The 21,285-nt window shown below is 32.3% G+C and overlaps 5 protein-coding genes across 8 annotated transcripts in view; 2 read left to right on the forward strand and 3 right to left on the reverse strand.

Annotated features, from left to right (window-relative positions):
• Positions 1–2,613, forward strand: part of LOC126748151 (glycogen debranching enzyme) — a 24,123-nt gene extending 21,510 nt beyond the window's left edge. For all 3 annotated transcript variants that reach the window (XM_050457177.1, XM_050457179.1, XM_050457178.1), the window contains exons 26-28: positions 1,313–1,498; positions 1,551–1,778; positions 1,838–2,613. In XM_050457177.1, coding sequence (XP_050313134.1) covers positions 1,313–1,498; positions 1,551–1,778; positions 1,838–1,888 — 465 coding nt within the window. In that variant the 3' untranslated portion in view covers positions 1,889–2,613. The remainder of the gene's footprint in view (positions 1–1,312; positions 1,499–1,550; positions 1,779–1,837) is intronic.
• A 289-nt stretch (positions 2,614–2,902) lies between these two features.
• LOC126748152 (cyclin-G-associated kinase) lies at positions 2,903–8,763 on the reverse strand. 2 transcript variants are annotated; one of them, XM_050457180.1, is made up of 19 exons: positions 8,527–8,763; positions 8,260–8,321; positions 8,029–8,203; positions 7,359–7,624; positions 7,085–7,307; positions 6,878–7,023; positions 6,713–6,793; positions 6,403–6,566; positions 6,041–6,345; positions 5,822–5,990; positions 5,576–5,770; positions 5,382–5,524; positions 5,239–5,325; positions 4,633–5,061; positions 4,380–4,574; positions 4,188–4,323; positions 3,915–4,125; positions 3,694–3,855; positions 2,903–3,642 (listed from the first exon to the last, which is right to left on the reverse strand). In XM_050457180.1, the coding sequence occupies exons 1-19, from the start codon at positions 8,657–8,659 to the stop codon at positions 3,532–3,534; spliced, it is 3,393 nt and encodes a 1,130-aa protein (XP_050313137.1). In that variant the 5' UTR covers positions 8,660–8,763; the 3' UTR covers positions 2,903–3,531. The 2 variants fall into 2 exon arrangements, with proteins under 2 accessions (XP_050313137.1, XP_050313138.1); XM_050457181.1 differs by lacking the exon at positions 6,713–6,793.
• Positions 8,764–9,035: 272 nt separating this feature from the next.
• LOC126748946 (beta-catenin-like protein 1) lies at positions 9,036–11,655 on the forward strand. Its single transcript, XM_050458496.1, has 10 exons — positions 9,036–9,196; positions 9,284–9,490; positions 9,551–9,805; positions 9,862–9,995; positions 10,234–10,343; positions 10,398–10,626; positions 10,682–10,842; positions 10,898–11,045; positions 11,100–11,349; positions 11,404–11,655. The coding sequence occupies exons 1-10, from the start codon at positions 9,167–9,169 to the stop codon at positions 11,542–11,544; spliced, it is 1,665 nt and encodes a 554-aa protein (XP_050314453.1). The 5' UTR covers positions 9,036–9,166; the 3' UTR covers positions 11,545–11,655.
• On the reverse strand, positions 11,583–16,127 carry LOC126748945 (origin recognition complex subunit 3). The gene is made up of 12 exons (XM_050458495.1): positions 15,924–16,127; positions 15,694–15,837; positions 15,526–15,634; positions 15,293–15,471; positions 14,808–15,056; positions 14,569–14,757; positions 14,380–14,513; positions 12,790–12,976; positions 12,392–12,709; positions 12,104–12,337; positions 11,834–12,033; positions 11,583–11,766 (listed from the first exon to the last, which is right to left on the reverse strand). The coding sequence occupies exons 1-12, from the start codon at positions 15,954–15,956 to the stop codon at positions 11,664–11,666; spliced, it is 2,079 nt and encodes a 692-aa protein (XP_050314452.1). The 5' UTR covers positions 15,957–16,127; the 3' UTR covers positions 11,583–11,663.
• A 2,875-nt stretch (positions 16,128–19,002) lies between these two features.
• Positions 19,003–21,139, reverse strand: LOC126748361 (40S ribosomal protein S21). The gene is made up of 4 exons (XM_050457529.1): positions 21,033–21,139; positions 20,907–20,966; positions 20,542–20,733; positions 19,003–19,098 (listed from the first exon to the last, which is right to left on the reverse strand). Exons 2-4 carry the CDS (start codon positions 20,954–20,956, stop codon positions 19,089–19,091), a joined length of 252 nt encoding a protein of 83 aa, XP_050313486.1. The 5' UTR covers positions 20,957–20,966; positions 21,033–21,139; the 3' UTR covers positions 19,003–19,088.
• Between the last annotated feature and the right edge of the window lie 146 nt (positions 21,140–21,285).

Here is a 21,285-nt window from a genome sequence, read left to right on the forward strand (position 1 = left end):
CTATGGAAAGCATTTATTGATCTCAAGAAGAGTCTACAAAAAAAATTATACCAGGAATTATGCCTATTTGGAAATAAAAAAGTAACTATTAAGGACTACACTGTTTTAAACTTACACATTTACAAATTAATAGTTAACAATAGTACAGAATTAGAGTTTTCACTTATTAAAAATCTATCAAATTTGAATAACATATAGCAAACAATACACATATTTTCCCCATTTATAGAAAAATTAAGATTAATAAATTCGACATAGATAGATAGAGTCAACCAGTCCTTAGAAATTTAAACACGTTAGTCCTGTCATGTAGTAATTCTAGATAATTTTAATGTAAGTAATAGTAGAAAATACAATCTTTTAGACATTTTATATAGTTATGATCTAACAGAGCAAATTTTTAAGAAGACTAGAAATAATGCATTGGATTTTTTTTAAATTTTGGCACTTTTGTACTGCAGATGGCCACCTCTGATCATAGCAAAGAAGGTAAATGTAAAAGTATAAAATCAATGTATATTTGATAGTAGAAAGACTGGTACTTCCTTGACTCTGGCAGGTATAAACAACCTTTACCAGAACTTAAATAACTCTGATTGGTCTTTTCTAATTTCTGACTTAAATGCTGAGGATAAATGTCAACTTGCCATAAACAACTTATTGCCAAGTTTTTGGGGCATTTCATATAATTTTTTCTATCTTCCAGGTATTTGACACCATTCATTTACTTCTCCCAATTATTTTAAATGATTTTTCATCTTATCCAGGACTTTTGAACTCATATTTATTGCCTTCCCGGTATTTTAAATAATTTGTCATTTTATCTAGGACGTCTGAAGACATTTGGGTTTTTCCAGGCAGTTGAAGTAATTTTTCTTTTTTTTTCAGACTTTTGCAAAGGATTTGCAATTAGCGTTCTTACTTTTTAAGTTTTTGATGTTATGTACAGCATTTATGAAGTACTTTTTCAATTTATTCTACGTTTTTGGACAGATCTTTTAGGTTTTTCAAGAATTTGCAACGTCTAAGGTATTTGGTTACATATTTGTGTCTTTCTAGCTTTTTTATATCTTTCCCAGGCAGGTAAAATTATGGTTTTTCATCTTTTACATATTAATTGAAAGGATTTGCTCTCTTCCAGGCATCTAAAGTGCTTTTTCAATTAATTCCAGGCTGTCCCATACATGTATTGAAGTAAGGATATAAGTGTGGTTTCGTAGTTATATAACCTGTTAACATTAGTAAGGCTTATAACAGAATTTCTTGATATATTCTCTTAGGCTCATCATATATTCATCATATATTCTCTTAGGCTCCTGAGCTCTTCAACCCCCAACATGCTTGGGCCGCTTTAGGACAAGCAGAAAAATACCTATTAGGACCCCTTGGAATGAAAACTCTCGATCCAGAAGACTGGAATTACCGAGGGGATTACGATAATTCAAACGACTCCGACGATTTCCATGTCGCAAATGGCTTTAATTATCACCAAGGACCGGTAAGGGTGCATTCTGGATAAATCTAATTATTATTAACATTTTTTTTACCAGGAGTGGGTATGGCCAATAGGGTTTTTCCTGAGAGCAAAATTGTTATTTGCCTCGCAAAATGGAATGCTTAAAGAAACCATATCTAACACAAAAGTTATTCTTTCTAAGCATATGACTGAATTAACTACTTCCGCCTGGAGGGGTTTACCTGAGTTAACCAACAGTAATGGAAGTTATTGTCGCGACAGTTCGAGGACTCAAGCTTGGAGTATGTCTTGCGTACTAGAGGTAAGTAAGATTGTTTAATATTTAAATAATGTAATAAGAAAAAACCGTATTTCTTCCAGGTACTTTATGATTTGCAGCAAATCGAGTCGAAGCAGGTCATCGTTAACTGACTTGCCGGAAATTTAGTTTTTAAGCAAATCAAACCTGTTTGGGACCCCCGATCATCCCCGTTGCTCTCAAATATTCTTCGGCGACAAAAAATCTACACGGAGGGCGATATTTTACCTTATAATAATATGACAAACATAGTCAACGATGTGTTTCTTAATTTATATATAAAACGTAATCAAAAACCATGCAGCTGTGACGTTTTAAACGTGTCTGCTTTCGTGCCTGGGGTTTTACTAGATTTACCGATTTCTTTCTTTGTTAGTAGTACTGTTAGGCCGTACCCTAAGAAAACTTTCTTTTCCTGTTATTCTAGAAATAGATGCTCCAATGTTAAAAGACAAAGGGCGGCAATAGATTTGGACGAAATCGTCCCTGTAGTTGAAGAAATTCCATGTGAAAGAGATGCGCTTATTTTAAATCCTTTACTATTAGAGGCGATGCCTAGAAAACGGGTTAAAGCAACCTTAACTGAATCCGAACAAAATAAAATAGCAAGAATTACCATAACGTATATTTTAGCTTTTTTTGCGTTAGTTTTAACCACTTATTTTATAATTTATTTAGCGTAATGTCCTGTGTATTTATTGTTACGTTTTAATTGTGTAGCTCCAAGTTGTTGTTTTTCATATAATACTCTCTATGGATAGTTGATATTTTTAAGGAAGTTTTACTAGAAATTGAATTTTAAACTTTATATGATATAATTAAATGAGTTATTTAAGTTTTTTGGAGTTTTATTAAAAAAAAAACAGCTAATAAATGAATAAATAACATAATTTTATTTTCTATCTAAGAATATTAGACACTAACACGTAGCTCAAAAAATAAATAAACAAGTCTAAAAACCGAATGTACAAAGAGTTTTAATTTATATTTAAACTAAACACCTGCATTCAAAGTTCTGAAAATCGTAAATTTGATTATTTACGGTATATTAGTGAATTAGAAATTTTTTATTTGGTACGTCTGCAGTCAGGTAGTCAGTCAAAATATTTAAAAAAAAACTCTGGATAATTCCTATATTGTCAAACATTTTAATAACCGACACATTAAAGTACATTTATTATAATTAAAACCCTAATGACATAATTCATTTGCCTCCTAAAAACAAAATCTAGTGTTACAAAAAATGCACCTTTATATACCCAAAAATTTTAATATTTTCTAATGTCTATACAATGCGTTCCAAAATGATTCGCATTTAATTTGTATGAGGCTTCAATTATAACGAATTTTCTTATATAGTGTCAAAAACATAAATAATAATATCATTATCTCCTTTAAGGAACTAACTAACCTGTACATAATTTTTAAAATCTGATTAACATTGTTCAACAAATTTTTATAATTTAATTTTTGAAAATTTTAAGAGTGTGCGAAATGAAAGAAAAATTATTGCAAAAACTCTGTTATACAGGGCTGCAAAACTTAAAAAAAAAAATTAACCTGCTAACTGGAAGCAGAAACAGCCCCTGTATAGTCCAGTCACAACTAACTGATTGGTTGTGACTAGACAATTTTTATCACAAAACGAAATTACATAATCACATTTTGACGCTCTATCTGATATAAAACATCTAATTTGAAACGAATTCGATATTACGGAATGGCCTAGTTGAATGTTCTAAATCGCCTTAAAGCTCTACCTAGCGAACATGTTTTGTTGAGAAGCGTCATTTTCGAAATCGCTCCACGCGTTATTTAATTCCATAAAAATCAGTTTGGCTAAGTTTTCGTTATCAGTTCCTACTTGCTAAAATGAAATTAATGAATAAATAAATTGTTTTATTGTAAACTTATATACCTTATCGGGATGTACAGCCAGACAAGCCTTCCTGTAAGCTTTTTTAACATCACCAGCGCTGACCAACTGATGCATCTCGCATTTGGTCCATTTCGTACCATCCCATAATATAGTGTGCATTGAGCATAATAGGGCTCTTATATTATTTTTCTTTCCTTCTTTCTAGAAAGTGATTTTCAACGACATTTTCATAAAGTTAGGAATTAGTCTACTGTACATACCCATTCCATAACTTTCAACTTTTCTGGGTCCATGTAGGTGGCCATTTCTTCTTTGCGCATTTCATTTATGGAACGTGGCAAATTGTCCTTTTTCGTAACGAAATTATAACCTTGGGAGCCCAAAAGGTCACCGAACACGTCAGTGCTTTTAGATTTAGTTTTTGGATCTTCCTTGTTTGTGTTTGATTTATTTAATGGCTCAAAGTGAGACCTGAAAATGAAGATGATAAAGATAGAACACTATTTTTGAAATTATGTTTAATGATGACTTACCTGCTATAATCAGGACCTGCAGGTTGATGTTGTGGGGTGTTAAAAGGGGTAGAAGGATTATCGTTGGGAGTCCTGCCTCCGCTTGCCGGTTGACTTGGTTTTGTTTGTCCAGATAACCCAAAACCACCCAGATCACCTTAAAAATAACCCAACAAGAAAAAATTTATTAACATAAAAACAAGAAGTGCTCACCAAAATCTGCAAAGAAATCAGTTTTTGGTGCGTTTTCAGTTGACCGTTTTGGCGATGCTTTACTCCAGTCTCCTATTAGATTAGTGCTGTCACCAGATCCTCCACCAATAGACCCAAACGGATCAAAAGCAGCATTCTGCTTGGGCGGATTTGTAGCGGAAGTAAATGCGGTAAATTCATCATTATTACCATCCCCTAAAAATCAACAACCAGGACTTACACCCCCATATCTTTCACTTTATAATAACTTTACCAAGACTACTGAGAAGATCAAAATTGGTACTAGCAGAAGGCTTAACAGAGCCCTGAGGTTGAGCCGACAATCCACTATTCAAATTCAATAAATCCACCGCTTCTTCTACGAATTTAACTTCGTCCTTTATCCTATCACAAGCTGGATCGCTGTCGTCTTCAGAATCCACCAAACTCTCGTGAACTAACGTTGTAGCAACAGGAGGCGGTAACGTTGTTTTAATTGAGGGTGGTGCAGGTCGTGGAGGACGTTGGACCTGTTTTTTGCTCGGTTTACTCCTAAAGTTATCGATGGTTTCGTCTTGTTCGATTTGGGAAGTGAACAGGGTTACAGGCACACGATCCGTTTGATTATCTGTTTGCCAAGGAGCTGGTTGGGCGGGACGACGTTCTGTGTCTCCGACGAATACGTTTAGTGTTACAGCAAAACCTAGATTTCAAAAACGAAGGGTGTTTCAAGGTGTTATTTATTGGTTTACAACTTACAAACACCCGCAAGTAATTACAGGTAAAGATACTAACAACAACAAAAAAGAAGAAAACAGAGTAGTACTAAGTAGTATATTACATAATTATTATTATTAATATTAATATTATTATTTCTTACCGTGCGGGTAATGGTCTTGTCCTTCAGCCAACTCATCTAATTCTGACATAGGCAACCTTATGGAAGTTTCCTCTTCAGGAATAAAACCTGCATGCAAAAGGTTTAAAATAATCACTAGACATCAACAAGTGTAAATCGTTTACCTGTATGCAGCTGTATCTGGCATATCTTAATGCCCGTTGCCTTTCCCAAAATATTCCGGGCATGATAAATAACGATGCATACGTCACCACATACAGTTCCATTTAAAGGCAGAAGACATTTTCCATCAGCCATATTGTATAACCTAAAATAGGGACTATAAAACTTGACCCCAGCTGAGAGATATCAATATAACCTCATTCTTTCGTAGTCTTGGATAGTTGATAATAAACAACGGTTTTCGCTGTACACTTCCAAATAGGGTCGACAACCATCACGAAGTTTTGTAAATAGAGGAACAGGGGTCATTTGCAAAGACACTAATGTGACAGGGTTGTAGTGAGGATATAAGGGTGGATTTTTTACTATGTCAGCGAGGTAGTATAGATATCTGAAAGAACCAGATAATGAAAGAAAATTAGGGATGAAAATCAATACTCACCTTAACTCAGATGCTTTCATATTAGGAGGACACCGTTTGACTGCAAACATTTGCAGTGCATCCTCAGGAACTTCATACAAATTGGCATAAATCAATAGCGCCGATACTAAAGTTGAAGACGTGGATTTACCGTCCGTGCAGTGAATCACAATGACGTTTCTGCTGTCTCCTATTTTTAAAATTTAGCAAAAAAATTTATACATTCGTTCTCGTATTTACCTGCCAAATATTGATAAATGTCCTCACACAGTTGATACATTGAATTAAGTAATGGCGCCTTAAAATGATTGGGATAAGCAAAGGAACAGTCTACCACTCTGGCCGGTCCGAATTTTGAATGGTACGGTTTGTTTGTTAAATTATAAACCGAATATCTGTGATTCGGATGTCTAGTATCTAAAAACAGTCTCACATCCTCAATATGATTAGTTTTATATGCTGATTCTATCCCTTCTGATGGATAAGGCATCACAATAATTCTTGAAGTTATGTAGTGGATATCTAAATCAGTCCTTCCCATACTTCTGAAATATAAATTATATAACTCATATTAGAATTCTATAGTAAGTAAAAAGACTAACTGCTGTACGGTTGCCATAACCTTAGAACTAGTATCCTTAAGGTTTTTTAGAAAACTACCAGCTCCACCCTTTAAAGAGGAAAATAGCCCTGCCTGTTTAGGTTGATCAAATTGGCGGTTTATCGGAACCTGCACCTGAGGTGGAGCTGCAGGTCTAGGAGGAACCTATAAGAAAAATAAATTTAGAAAAAACTTAAAAAATAAATTACTCCTCAGATTTTTAAAATTATGGACATTTGACTTTTGGTAAGCATTAATTGTAGAGTTTAATATTATATATAAACCTGTATTTATAAAGTTGTGAAACTTACAGGCTGAGGAGGACGAGTCCCATTTACAGGTTGAGGATTAGGTTGATCCACAGTGTTATTACTCACACAATCTCCATTTCCCTATAAGTAGGTATTTACTTACATTCTTTTATCCCTTATTAGATCTCATTACCAAACAACTAAATAAAATGCTCAATTACTTGCCTGTTGTTCTGGTACTAAAGCTGGTTCCTTTTTGAATGGCAATGGGGCCTTAAGATTATATTGGCGAGTTTCTGCAATAGCAGCTAGCCTCTCTAATATACCTGATATTGTGATACGGTTTTCTGGGTTTGGCTGAAAACATCCACCTGAAAATAAATATATAAAAAATTTTAATATAAAAATAAAAAACACTATTAAAATACTTACGAATGATCTCATGAAAACAGGAATATTTTGGATCAGGAGGCAGTACATAATTGGCATTAATGATCCTAAGCTTAGCACTGTCCTCATAAGGGTGTTTCATATAACATAGAGTGTAAAGGATACAACCCAAAGCCCAAATATCTACTGGGGGGCCAATGAAATAGTTGTTCCATGTATCTACCATTTCAGGAGCCCTGTACATTGGAGTAGTGAAACAAGCCAACTGAAACAAATTAGCACTATTAGAATTTATCATACTCTCTGGATCACTTACATTTTCTTCCAAACTACTGTGCTGGTTAGCAGACCAAGTTAGGTCAGGCCTAAATACTTCCTGGGTAGCAGATCCAAAATCACATAACTTAATTGTTCCTTGTGCACTGATAAGTAAATTATCAATTTTCAGATCCCTATGTTGTATTGGTGGGGTTTGAGAGTGCATGTGGGCCACAGCTCGACATGTCTGGTAGAATATGGATGTGATTATTTCAGGATCAAAAGGTGCAGTCCTGGATTGTAAAATGTCTACCATTGAGCCACCTTAGAAACATGTTTGTTTATTAAAAAAACCAGACAATGTGTCGTAATATAGGATAAGGTCTAGTTTAGCAATTTTTCTGAAAATCATGCCTAAAATTATAAGCAAAGGTCTAGAATGTGTGTAATTTTACTGGAAACAGTATTCTGATGGTAGTGTAACAAATTTTCAGGTGGATTTTATTTTCCAAAAAAAGAGAAAAAAAATTTTATGTATAATTCCAGCTACAACTAAAATGTATAAATGTCAAAATTAATTTTTTGTTTTTTTGTTTCGAAAAAAAGATCCAATTGAAAATTCACTACTCTGCCATCAGAATATTGTTTCCTGTATAATCAGACACATTTCAAGCCTTTTTCAGAAAAATTCCTAAACAAGACCTTCACTGTAATTTATTTTGTCTTACCTGGACAATATTCTGTAATAAGTAGAAACTCATTTTGCTCATGTTGTGTTTGGGATTTATCAATAAATGAAGCAGAGAGAAACTGTATAATATTTGGATGACCAGATATTTTCTTTAAAATGTTTATCTCTTGTATAATATTCTTCTTAGCAGCCTCGTCTGCGGCTAGTAGTCTCTGAAAGACAAAAACCAATAAATACCCGATTTAATATACATAAAATGTGGTACTACCTTTAAGGCATAATCCTTTCCTGTGGCAATGTCTTGTGCAACAAAAACTACTGCAAATCCACCTGTAAAATAGTATTTACTTCATTATTTGAACAATTTTAAGCCTATGAGGATCAATATACTTTAACCAACTGCTTAATATGAAGTGGTTAAAATAAAAAAAGGATAAATAGTAAATTTGGTAGTTTTTGGAATATGTTCCTTAATGGGTACCTCAAATTTTGCTTAAAACTATAAAAAAACCAGGAATAATTAGATAAATATTACCCTCTGCAATAACTTTTTTGATTTTCAACTTGACATTGGATACCTCAACAGTTTGGCCCACAAAACTGTTCTCGATTTGGCCATTTGATGGCCCGCTGAAATATTCTAGGGCCGACTTAAATAAATCACTCATATTTAGTCATTAAATATTAAAAAATCCCTATTTTAAATTAAAAATATTGAGAAAAAATGAATCTTTTCCTGCAGAATTTTGAGTGAATAAACTATTGTTTGTTTGTCAAATGTCAAACAGTGTTTTACGTCATCATTACGTCTTATGTCAACCTTATGGTGTCAAGCTAAACGGCTGTAGAAAATATCGGAACGACGTAAAATAAAAATACTTTTTTTAAGGCATTTATTTATTTTATTTATTAAAGGTTAAATAAGCCAATTTTTACATTTATTCAAAATAAATTAAATTTATAGTTAAAAAATGCCAAAACATTTATTTGCATCAGGCAAGAAGTCCATTTTACACGTCCGATTTACATGAATGACTCCCTAAGTTTTTTTTTAAGGTTATGTCAGACATTCTTATATTGTTTACATCTTAGAGTCATAATACAACTTTATTTTTCAGCAATTAAAACTACAAAAAACAAAGAAACTCAAACAAGAGTCTGCTGTATAAGTCAATATGGATGTGGGAGAGCTTTTAGATTACAAGGCAAGTATTAATTACAAATTTTCCATACTCCTTTGCCTAGGCAAGTGCTTCACCTTTCTCATCTATTGAGTATTTTAACCATTCCAGCCCCCCCAGACCCCTAAGCGCCCTGCAGATGGCGAAGGGGGAGAACCTGATCGAGAAAAAGCTAGGAAAATGAGAAAAATTGCCAGGGCCAAGGCTCAACAAATGGTTAAGCCCTCATCGCCAACACCATCCATGCAAAATATTGATGAGTTAACTGAAGAAGAAAAAGCTGAAATTGTTAAATATGTTGAGACAGAAAACACTGAGGTAATTATTATTTGAATTTCAAATTATAATCAGGATCTCTTACTAATGATTTTCCTTAAGGGAGATGTAATGGATCCAACCTCAATAAAAAAGATAGTCCTAAATTTTGAAAAACGCTCCCTCAAAAACAGAGAGATGCGAATAAAATTCCCAGACCATCCAGAGAAGTTCATGGATAGCGAGTTGGAACTCCATGAGACGCTCCAGGAAATGAGGTTATTAGCTACTGCACCAGATCACTACCCCTTAGTAGTCAAATTGCAAGTGGTTCCAAGCTTGCTGGAGTTGTTGGCTCACGATAACACTGACATTGCTGTAAAAAATTTCCTAATAAACAGAATTCTTTAACAGTTAAGCAACACGATTTTTAGGTAGCAACTATAGAACTTATGCAAGAGTTAACAGATGTTGATATTCTTAATGAGTCAGAAGAGGGAGCTGATGCTCTTATTGAAGCTTTGTTGGAGCATCAAGTCATTGCTTTATTAGTTCAAAACCTTGAAAGGTAATATTTTATTTATTTAGTTAGTAGGCTGCTTAACAAGAAAACCCAGTTACAAAGCAGGATAACAAATCATAAGTATTAATTGATTAACAATAATTCTTTTATTTACCAAAAGAAAAACTAACAATATATAGTTGACAGTAAGGTATGATTAACCTAGAAGCATGAGGAGTAAAGATATTTAATTATTTCCTTTAAATATATGCTCATTTCTATTAATTTTGATATACATTATTAGATTGGATGAAAATGTGAAAGAAGAAGCAGATGGTGTACACAATACATTATCGATCATAGAAAACCTAACAGAACTGAGGTCTGAAATATGTTCAGAAGCTGGCAAGCAAGGTAGTACAGGTCCAATTTATATGTTTCTGGTTAATAATGACTTTTATTATTTAGGTTTACTACAATGGTTGTTAAAGAGATTAAGGGTAAAGACACCTTTTGACCAGAACAAATTGTATGTCAGTGAAATGCTGTCTATAATCCTACAAGATAATGAGTCTAATCGGACATTGCTTGGAGAATTAGAGGGTATTGACACACTGTTGCAGCAACTCGCGTTTTACAAAAGACATGACCCATCTAGCGCGGAGGAACACGAATTTATGGAAAATCTTTTTAATTGGTATACAATTCCTACAGTTGTGCCTATACTATTCTAATTCATACTGGTTTTTTAGCTTGTGCAGTTGTCTTTTAGTAATTGCTAACAGGGAGAAATTTTTAAAGGGTGAAGGTTTGCAATTGATGAATTTAATGTTAAGAGAGAAAAAGACCTCTAGGAATGGCTCACTTAAGGTTTTGGATTATGCCATGTCTGGTGTGCATGGGAAAGACAATTGTAAGGTAAAAACCTACTCAAACCTTACTGTCAATAATGAAATTGTTTCTTTCAGGTAACAAATTTGTAGATATATTAGGCTTAAGAACAATATTCCCATTGTTCATGAAAACACCAAAGAAAAACAGGAAAAAGGTACAATCAGCAGAGGAGCATGAAGAACATGTTTGTTCTATTATTGCATCCATGCTTAGAAACTGCAGGTATTTAGTAATACTGTCCTAAAAATGAATACAATTTACATGTTATAATTCCAGGGGATCACAACGCCAAAGACTGATAACCAAATTCACAGAAAATGACCATGAAAAAGTAGACAGATTACTCGAATTGCACTTTAAGTATTTAGAAAAAGTTGAGGATCTTGATGATGCAGTTGATGATAACGAAGATGAAGATTACTTAAGACGCCTTGAAGGAGGATTATTTACTTTGCAATTGGTTGATTATATTATTTTGGAAGTGTGTGCTGGTGGTCCTCCTACTATTAAGCAAAGAGTTATGCAGGTAAGTTATTAATATTCACTTGTTACTTTAAATTAAAATTTTTAATACTTACAGATATTAAACTTGCGAGGTGCCTCCCTTAAAACTATTAGACATATAATGCGTGAATATGCAGGAAATCTTGGGGAGGAAGGAGAGAAAGAATGGCGTGACCAGGAGCAACAACATATTTTAAATTTGGTTGATAAATTTTAATGCCTGTTTTTTTAGATTTATATTATGATTAAATAAACTTTTTCCTTTTTTTTTTAAAGAAAATCTTTATTCCTTAAAAAATTATAATAAATAAACATTTAACTATTATAAGGGTTTTATTAACCTCCCCATGTAAGTCGGGTAACGTGGTCCGCTTTTCTTTTAGACGACTTTATGAAGCCTAAATATTCGAGTTCTGCTACTGCTTGGGTAAAACGTGCTCTAAAAATGCTTATAAGGAAAATACTTAAAAGTAAATAAAAGCAAAACTGGATAAAAAAAAGGATACTGTAATTGGGGTTCCACGATTTTCTTAGATTTGTCATCAAAATCATCATCATCTTTGGGGTCAACAATGCACAAGAAAGCTTGCAGCCAGTCGTACAAATTAATCATCTTGCCGCATTCTAAATGTAATTTGTAGGCAATACAAATGTCCGGCATTGTAGGTTTGATCGATTGTGAGTTAGGTATTTCACAACATTTGCACTAAAAAAAAAAGAGTTGTGTAGTCTCTATGAGTCCTATAAATCTAAAAAGTACTGAAAACAAACATTACCTGCAAATAAAACTGAGGATCATTCAAAGCATTGTGTATGGCCGTCCTATGCATGCCAATTATTTTGCTTTTTATCGAAAAATCATTAAAGAAAAATATTTCGTGTAAAGGCATCGTACTGTAGTGGACCAAGTAAGTTTTGAAATTACCAAGAAGAAAATCTAAAATTTCATTACGAAGTTTCTCGTATCGATTTAACGGTTTCGGTCTGTCTTTGGATCGAAACAGCAAGGCCTAAAGACAAGTGAAACTTTACAATTGATTTGAAATTTTATATTGAAAACTCACTTGCTTCAAAGCTTTCCTATCCATGACAGGGCCCAAGTTCTGCACTTCACAATCCATTACTTCAGGTTCTTCCTCTTCTGGACTTAAAGTGTTCAAATTATTCAACAAATTTATGTATGTATTGAGTTCGTTAAAACAGTCTTTTAGTGCGGTCTTTTTGCTGGTCTCGTTTATGTTCAGCTTTAAAACGTTTACCACTTTGCCTAATTTTATTGTTAATTCCTCTTTTGATTGGAAATGTAAAAGTTTAAAGGCTTCTTTGAACTCTATAGATTCTGTTATGTTTTTTGTTACGGCCAGTGCATAGACTTCTCTTAACTAAAAAAACAGTTTCACATAGAATTTGTAAGTTCTGTTAATCATATGATAAATCTAACTAGTGCAGTTGAAATTCTTACATTTTTTCCCAAAGGAGATTCAGGCAAATCACAGACCAAGGAATATAAACACTCTAAAAAGATGTGAAGGCGTCTAATGTACCTTTGTAGATTAGTGACTTTTTCCAATACAACAGTTTTGAAATGTTCATTGTCTGTAATAAGTTTTATTCGAATTGCGGGGTCAGATTCAGACTCCACCATTGTCCTAAATAAAAAAATTACAATATAAGATAATTCATTAGACACAACTATACTTAAATTGGCAATGTAAAGAATTAATAATCGATGAACAGCATGGCTTTAGAGGTGGTCGATCTACTAAAACTAATCTACTTTTAACACTAAACTATCGAGTGCCTTGGAGAGGGGCATAGGTTAATACCATATATTCCAACTTCTTCAAGGCATTTGACATAGTTACCACTTGCTGTATAAGTTAAGAAATATAGGTTTCTCTGACAGGCTTACAAGATGAGCTTGGTTTTCTTTGTGACAAAAGTTGATGGTAAAATTGGTAATTTTTTGTCAAGAGTGACTGATGTAAATTCTGGAGTCCTTTTGCTATTTGGTCTATTTGTCAACGACTCTAAGATTGTATAAAACATTGTGAATTTTTAATGTTTGCTGATGATCTTAAACTATTTTTGATAATTTTGAATGAGATGGATATGGATTGAAGTACAGAGGGATTTGGATAGTTTCTCTAATTGGTGTAAGTGTAACTTGTTAGATCTTAACATTAAAAAGTGTTTCAAAATTTCCTTCAATGAAAACAAGGAATTTTCTATTGAATCAGATTTTATCATGTTATTCAATAGATGGTCAATCTCTGCAAAATAAAGAACAAGCCAAGGATTTGGGAATACTATTTGACTTTCAGTTAAATTTTAATGAACACCTGAATTAAGTCACAGTGAATGTTAAGATTTACTTTGAGCAATTGCAAGGATGTTTCACTGGAAGCAGTTAACTCAGATCAGATCACTACTTGAATATGGATAGTATAATGTTTATAAGTTATTACTTGAGAGAATATAAAACCAAATTTTTGAGGTATTGATAATTTGAATCTCATTTTAGAACATGATTATTTTCTTATTTTAAGCAAATTAAATTTGCTTACTCTAGATCACAGACAGATTATGTATGGCATTTCTCTCATTTATAAAATTTTAAATGATGATGTACATTATTAAAAAAATGATATTGTACATTCTTAAAATCTGAGATAAATTTTTCAATTCCTCAGACAACACTTAGACAATCAATCTTCATTAGTTTTCACAGACCAAATTATGGTAGACATTCTTTTATGGATATAGGGCTGGATTTTTTAAATACAAAGGAGAAATTGGATGTTTTTAATAATTCTTTTCAACTGTTTAAAGAGATTCTACTAAGTATACTTTAGTTTACCTGTTGCTGTAATGCATGACTGTTAAAAAATGTATTAATTTTGATGCCATTCTACATAATGGCATAAATTTATTGTTATTTTTTTGAGACTGTTATTAACTATTTATGTTAAATTTATATTTACATAACCCAATTATATTATATCTTGTTGTTACTTTGTAATGAAGATTTCCCATAAATTAAAAAAATTACCTAAATGACTTCAGATATCGTACATTATCAAAGTCTTCATGACTAAATTCCTGTAGAGTATTTTTAACAGTTTTTCTATCCATATCACATAAGGCCATGGCATTTCCGAAACAAAAATGCTCCATCATTGCATACTGAAAAAACCTTTTTTTATAATCAATTAATACATAAAAAAAATATATTAATCACCTTAATGTTCTGTACAAAATTCCTCATAGAGAAGTCATAATATAAAAATATTTCTGTAAACAAGTCAAAGACCTTGCCCCCCAAATGAAAAGCACAATAATTTCTAAAGAAGACATTTTCCAGCATTTGGTTCAAATATACCGTTGAAGGTTCACATCTGAACACTTTAATGTTAGTTTTGGATGTAACCTAAAATGAAATCTAAATATTTTAATATTCCAACTATAGCGAATACTTACATGGTAAGGAAATGAAGTATGAAGGGTGGAAACCGAGGTTGCTATTCCAAAAACAAACACAAACTTTAACTTCTCCAGATATAAGCTGACAATTGAGATGAAAGTTTGCAAAACTTTAACATTAAAGCTTTCAAAATCTGGAATAATAACTACTAGGACATTTTTCTGCTCAGATGGATACAAGTCTTCATACCATTCTTGTAATAAAGGAAAACTCAGATAGGACCTTTTAACATGTACTCTTTCATCCTAAAATGCACATTATAGAACATTATTTAGACTAACCATCACCATAATCATTTAATTGTAAATTTAGTAAGATAAACCATTTATAATATACATATGTTTGTGGTAATAGTATAGTGTTTAATATTTATTCAATTTTTTAAAATGTAATATGATTATTAAGTAACCTCATTGTATAACTTGTATAGTACTTGTAAGTTTTTTTGACTAATATATATATATGATATAGTTATACCTACTTCTTCATCAGTATCATCTAAATGGCCATTATTAACATACTGATAAATCAATTTCTCTATTAGGAACTTGATATTAGCACAGTCTTGGCTGGTTAAAAAGGCTACATGAGGAGTAACATCCCTTTTCAGTTGCTTTTCAAGGTTTTTAAATTGAGCCTCATGATCAGGCATGTTAATCCCTAAAAGATTAAAATAAATCTAAGCATTTATTTGCGGATAGTGTGCCTAAGTACCTGTTAGGAGAGCTGCAGTCGGTATCTCATTTACAGGATTCTTATGACAGTCTTTTATGTATTGTACTAAATCGGTGGTCATGGTCGTGAACATGTTTGACAATAATTCCTAAAATGTTATGTTTAATGTAACTAGTAATAATGATACAATGGTATTCTTTTTTACACCTCAAGATCCTCAGAAAGCCCTGACCATAATTCCTTAAACTGCTGATACCATAAGTTTTCAAATAATGGACTAGGCAACATTCCTTTGGATTTTTTTGAGCCTTTCTTTGGTTTTTTAAAGTTATTTTTAAATACAAAGGAGGCCTGAAATATCAAGATTTATAATCACATTGTTTGTTCATTTAGATTCCAAAGAAGAACTGCATTTAAAAATTAATAAGATACATTACCTTTGATACTGATATGGTCTCTTTTTCACCCATTGTTGAAGGTAAGAAATAATTCCTTGAAATAATGCTAAGTTTTAATATATTTGTTAATAAAGGGTGAAAAGATGCTTAAAATTAAAAAACTATAAAGATTAAAAATTAATTAAAGAACTAAAAATTAAACTTTAAAGTTAATGTTTTAAGATTACATTAGAATTTCAAAATATAAACAAAACTGTCAACCACAAGTTGTTCCTTTGCGGAACGACGTAAACGTTGGAAGTTTTCTAACGAATGTTACTTAAAGCCCGCTTTACACTTACGTCGTTCCGCCATGCATGTTAACATTTAAAATGTTAAATGGAGCAACTTTGTCCATATATTTCAATATTTCTTAAGGACTGTGAATATTTAAATATTGCTAAACTTGATGACAGAGGGTGAATTTGAATTTTCTTTTTTATATGATAAAAAACATATTCTCTATACGTATTTTACGCATATACAGGCCTACTTCCAATAATGGGTTTCTGAACGGTCTAGAAACTTTACTTTTATGATTACCACTGAATTCTAAATTATTGTTAACAAGGGATTTAAACATCGACTATCGTAACGAAGATTATGGTGCATACCCAGAACTTAGTAGATCTCTTTAAATCTTTCAATAGTAATCTTTGAATTCATGGTCCTACTAGAATTACTTCCAACTCATATACTCTTACAGATTATTTCTGCATAAAATTTCAGAACAATAACCAATCTCATAGGCAATGAGTGCCCTCAGGGTTATCAGATCATAAAGCTATTGTAGCATATATATTTCCCTGGAAATAGAAAAACCCAAACTCATAAATAGATCAATAAGAAATTATAACAATAGAAATTTCAAGGAATTTGCTAATAATTTATAACAAACAGATTAGGAATCTATAACAGTAACTCCAGATCCTCTGGAACAGTTTAATAATAAATGGGTTGGTATATTTGACGAAAAATTTCCTTTAAGATCAGTTAAACCTTGGGCAACCAAAGGATTGACAAAAATATCCTCTAAAAATATAAGATTTTTATATACTCTTTATAGAGAGATTTATTTATTTATTCATTACAAAAAAAAATATTACAAAGTTCAATAGTTACACCTAACCATAACTTAAAATAGCTAAAATACAAATATGTTTTTACAGGCAAACCAACATAAAATCAACAATCTCTCTAATTTGATTCCTAAAACTAGACAAGCCAATGCCCACAAATTCAATTTCCTCATGGTTGATAATATTTAAGGTTCTTTCAATAGGGGAGTGAGTGGCATAGTTGGTACTGTGAAAAGGCAAAGCAAATAGTCGGTTTCGTCTCAAGAGTCTTGAGGGGACATTGAAGCTAATTCTACCGAGAAGGTCGGGGCATACAATCAGACCATTGAGAAGCTTAAATACAAAGGTTAAATCACCACGAATACGTCTTTCTCTCAATGTTGTCATAGCCAGCACTTCCCGTGCATCATCATAAACATGATCGTTCGGTATTTCCAAATTTAATTTAAATAGACAAAATCTCAAAAACTTATTCTGAATCCTTTCAAGGGCCAGGCAGCTGTTCATGTAATAGGGGGACCAAATCATTGAGCCATACTCCAATAAAGAAACCACCAAAGACATGTACACTGTCTTACAACTCTCTACAGTTACGCAGAACAAAACCCAGAACCACTATATTATTTATGTGTATATTAAAATTTAAATGATCGTCAATATAAATGCCAAGATCCTTGATTGTATCAGAATACTGAATAGGGCTTCCCTCTATATTGTATGATGTTACAACTTTTTTACTTCTTTTGTGAAAACTAATATAATTACATTTCTTTATGTTTAAGAATAAGATATTGTTGACACACCAATTATTTAGCCTATTCAGGTCATTCTGTAACAAAATTTGGTCTTTGGGAGTCTGGATTACTCTATAAAATTTCAGGTCATTTGCAAACAATAAAAAGGCACTATTTTCAAAACATGTAGCTAATGGTGAGCAGTGTCCACCCTGAGGTACACCAGAACATACATTGATATTGCTGGATCTAGCACTACCCAATCTAACCTGCTGAGTCCGGCCTGACAAGAAGCTTGTGAACCAGACTCTATATTATTGGAGAAACCAAACACTTTATTCTGATTACTCTATAACATTCATCTGTACCTATTTTAACACTTATAAAATGATCTATCGCCGAGTAATAAATATGGTCAAACAGAACTACTATTAGTAACAAAATATATCAGATAAAAGCCAGATCCAAAGAGGTCTGGTATACAGTGTGTTAGGGGTTCGATTTCCGATACTTTACCCACCTCTTGTACAACTGAAATTCATTTTTCTATCACTTTTATGCCCTCCACATGCATAAAAGTGGTCTTATTTTAAATGTGATTAAATTTACCAGCTTTATTTAAATTTTTAAAACCAAGGTTAATAAGTAATTACTCAAAATAATAAACGAAAAACTTTCATAAAAAATGTTAAATTCTGCGGAACCTTTCCCATTACAGTTTTAGAGGGGTCAATTTAAACTGGCTATAAATTGTTAAAGGATTAAGTGATCTATCAGAGCAATGAGTTCCCTAAGACTCCGTGCTTGATCTACTTTTACTTCTCTTGTATATAAATGATCTATTGACATTAATGGATTATTTACTTTCGTTTGTTGGTGACTCATCCCCAAAACTACTTTGACTAAGAATTCAATCATTGACTTGCTTCTAATTAGGTAAGTTAGGATGGTTTCATTGACTAAGGCCTACTATTCTCTATAGGCAAATTTTTCAATGATACATTATACCTTTATAAAACTGTGTTTTAACAATTTTAGTATTTATTTTTATCTCTTCTGTTGTGTGTAAATTATAGAAATCATTTCATCTAATATTTATTTTTTAATAATCATGCTTATTCTAAATATCCATTCCTTTATAATTTATTATATTTCTTGCCTTTTATAAATGTCAAATTTAACTCAATAATAGAGTGTTGAACTCTTCATACAATAAAGTATTTTTGATTGATTTGGATTTTTTTAAGGTGAAATAAAAAACAATAATTATAGAAACAGTGTTTTAGTCATATTTCTTTATTTAGACTGGTAGTTGTACATTTAAAAAACCTAACATAACATCCCCGGGCTGCTTAGAAGTTCCTGAAACAAAAAAGAATATTATTAGTTAAAAAAATAAAATAAAACAAATTAGTTTTGAGGGTACATTCACAATATAATTCAATAAATAAATATTTGCTTTATTGTCATAACAGTAAATTTCTTGAGAAAGCTGTTAAAGGAGAAAAATCATATACACAAATAGATTTGAACAGTTCTATTTAATGTAAAACTGAAACAATGAATGCCACAAACAAATTAGGTACAATGATTGAACAATCTTGACAAAAATTCAGTTATTTCATAATAGCTTTCGACAACTAAGAGCTCATTAAGGCATTTTTTACCATCAAATATAAATGTTCTTTGGAGTAATAAACTTGGGTATAGGCAAGATTCTTAGCTTGTCAACTGGTATATTCATGCCTATTTCTTGTGTTCATATTTCTAAATTTCTTATTAACCAGGCAACCACATTCCGCCATAAATAAGGAAGGAAAGATAAAGATTTTAGGAGTGATAAACAGTTGTCTCTTTACTCAAATTACATGGGCATACTCAATGATTGACATTCCCAAAATTAACCTTTCCCGTTACCATCTTAAGAGCATAAGAATTTGCTGCTATTTTTTGACACAATAGTGTGATATGAGTTTTAAATTAAAACTAAGTTGTTCAGAATCTTATTTTTCAGAAACACATCACTGTGGTACAAGAAATGTCCATTCTTGTACCACAGAAGAAAATAATTTTTCTGTATACATTACTAGCAAAATTTAAAATTTAAAAATTATAAAAAAAGGCAGATAAAGTTTTTCGTAAATGAGAAAAAACTGTATAATCCAGGTTTTTCCTTCAAGGTGAGACCAACAACAGTAAAGTGATATGTGTGGTCCCTGTTCTTATATGGTTGTGAGACATGGACAGTGAAGCAGGAAGAACTTCATAAATTTGATGCCTTTGAAATGTGGAGATACAGAATCAGACCACCCTCGTCAGTATCATGAAGATAAGGAAAACAGCCTTTCTGGGACATCTAATATGGTACAATGAGTATGTACAACTAAAAGTAATATTGGAAAGAAAAATTGAAGGTAAACAAGACATAGGGAGAAAGAAAAAGTCCTGGTTAAGAAACATTAGAGACTAAACAAACATGGATGTATTCCACTCTGATCCATCAAGCACAACATGAAAAAGAAATTTCCATAGTTTCCATAGCGGTCATCAACATCAACAGAGATGACACATGAGAGGAGAAAAATATGAATAAAAAAACACTATTAGGAGATCATGGTATTCCAAATATTGCCAATTCAATAAGATGCAAGTGTAAAATAATGTGGTTTAAAAATTTGTTAAAACATTAATCTGGTTCTCTTGGTCTCAATGGGGTTTAATTTCCAGGTTTCCAGATCTATGTTCCTAATTTAAGAAAGCTCTATTTAATAATACAACAGCTTGAACTATCACTTAAGGACTTACTTGGCAATGATACCATCCTTCTTGGTTAACCTCACAATACAGTCGTCTGACTCGCCCATTCTGCGGATAGCTCCACACAAGGCATAGCTCTTGGAGGTGTCAGCCATTCTACCAGTGGCTGGATCAACTTCAGCAATGCTTATTTGAATCGAAGCATGGTCTTTAGCATGGATGATTCTGTTTGAAGCAGAGCTAAAGGATATTTGTAAAATAAGGTTAAGTGATGCAAGGTTTATGTTTAAATTTCTACAGAATGTATTTATGTGCTTGAGGGGTAGGTTTTAAGGATTTGTTAATAAATGTATTAATATGAAGACGTTATAAATGGAAAAAACACGTGTGTTGGTGAAGTTTATGTTACTCACCATTTCCTGGGGCAGTACAGGTCAACACAGTCTCCGGCTTCGTTTTCCATTTTATGTGAGCTGAAAGTATAGAAAGAGATTGATTTTAAATGGTGTTTTGTTTGTTTTCTTATGAAAAATACCCACTTTTTGCGAAAAAAGCAACACGAGGAACGTTTATGCTCTAGAAGAGAGGGCAAAAAGAAATGGTTGCAGACACGCACGCTCCAAGAAAGTCATAAGTCAAATGTCAATTAGTTGGTTATCGGTAAATTGGTCCGGATTTAATTTCTGAATATGGTACAAGCGGCAACATGGTAAAAAAATAAACTCAGCTCAGAGGGTTTTTAAATTAAATTTTTTTTTATTTGTGTGAAATATGAAATTTTATAAGAAATTG

The sequence above is a fragment of the Anthonomus grandis genome, chromosome 22 (genome assembly GCF_022605725.1).
Source record: "Anthonomus grandis grandis chromosome 22, icAntGran1.3, whole genome shotgun sequence".
Classification (NCBI taxonomy): domain Eukaryota; kingdom Metazoa; phylum Arthropoda; class Insecta; order Coleoptera; family Curculionidae; genus Anthonomus; species Anthonomus grandis.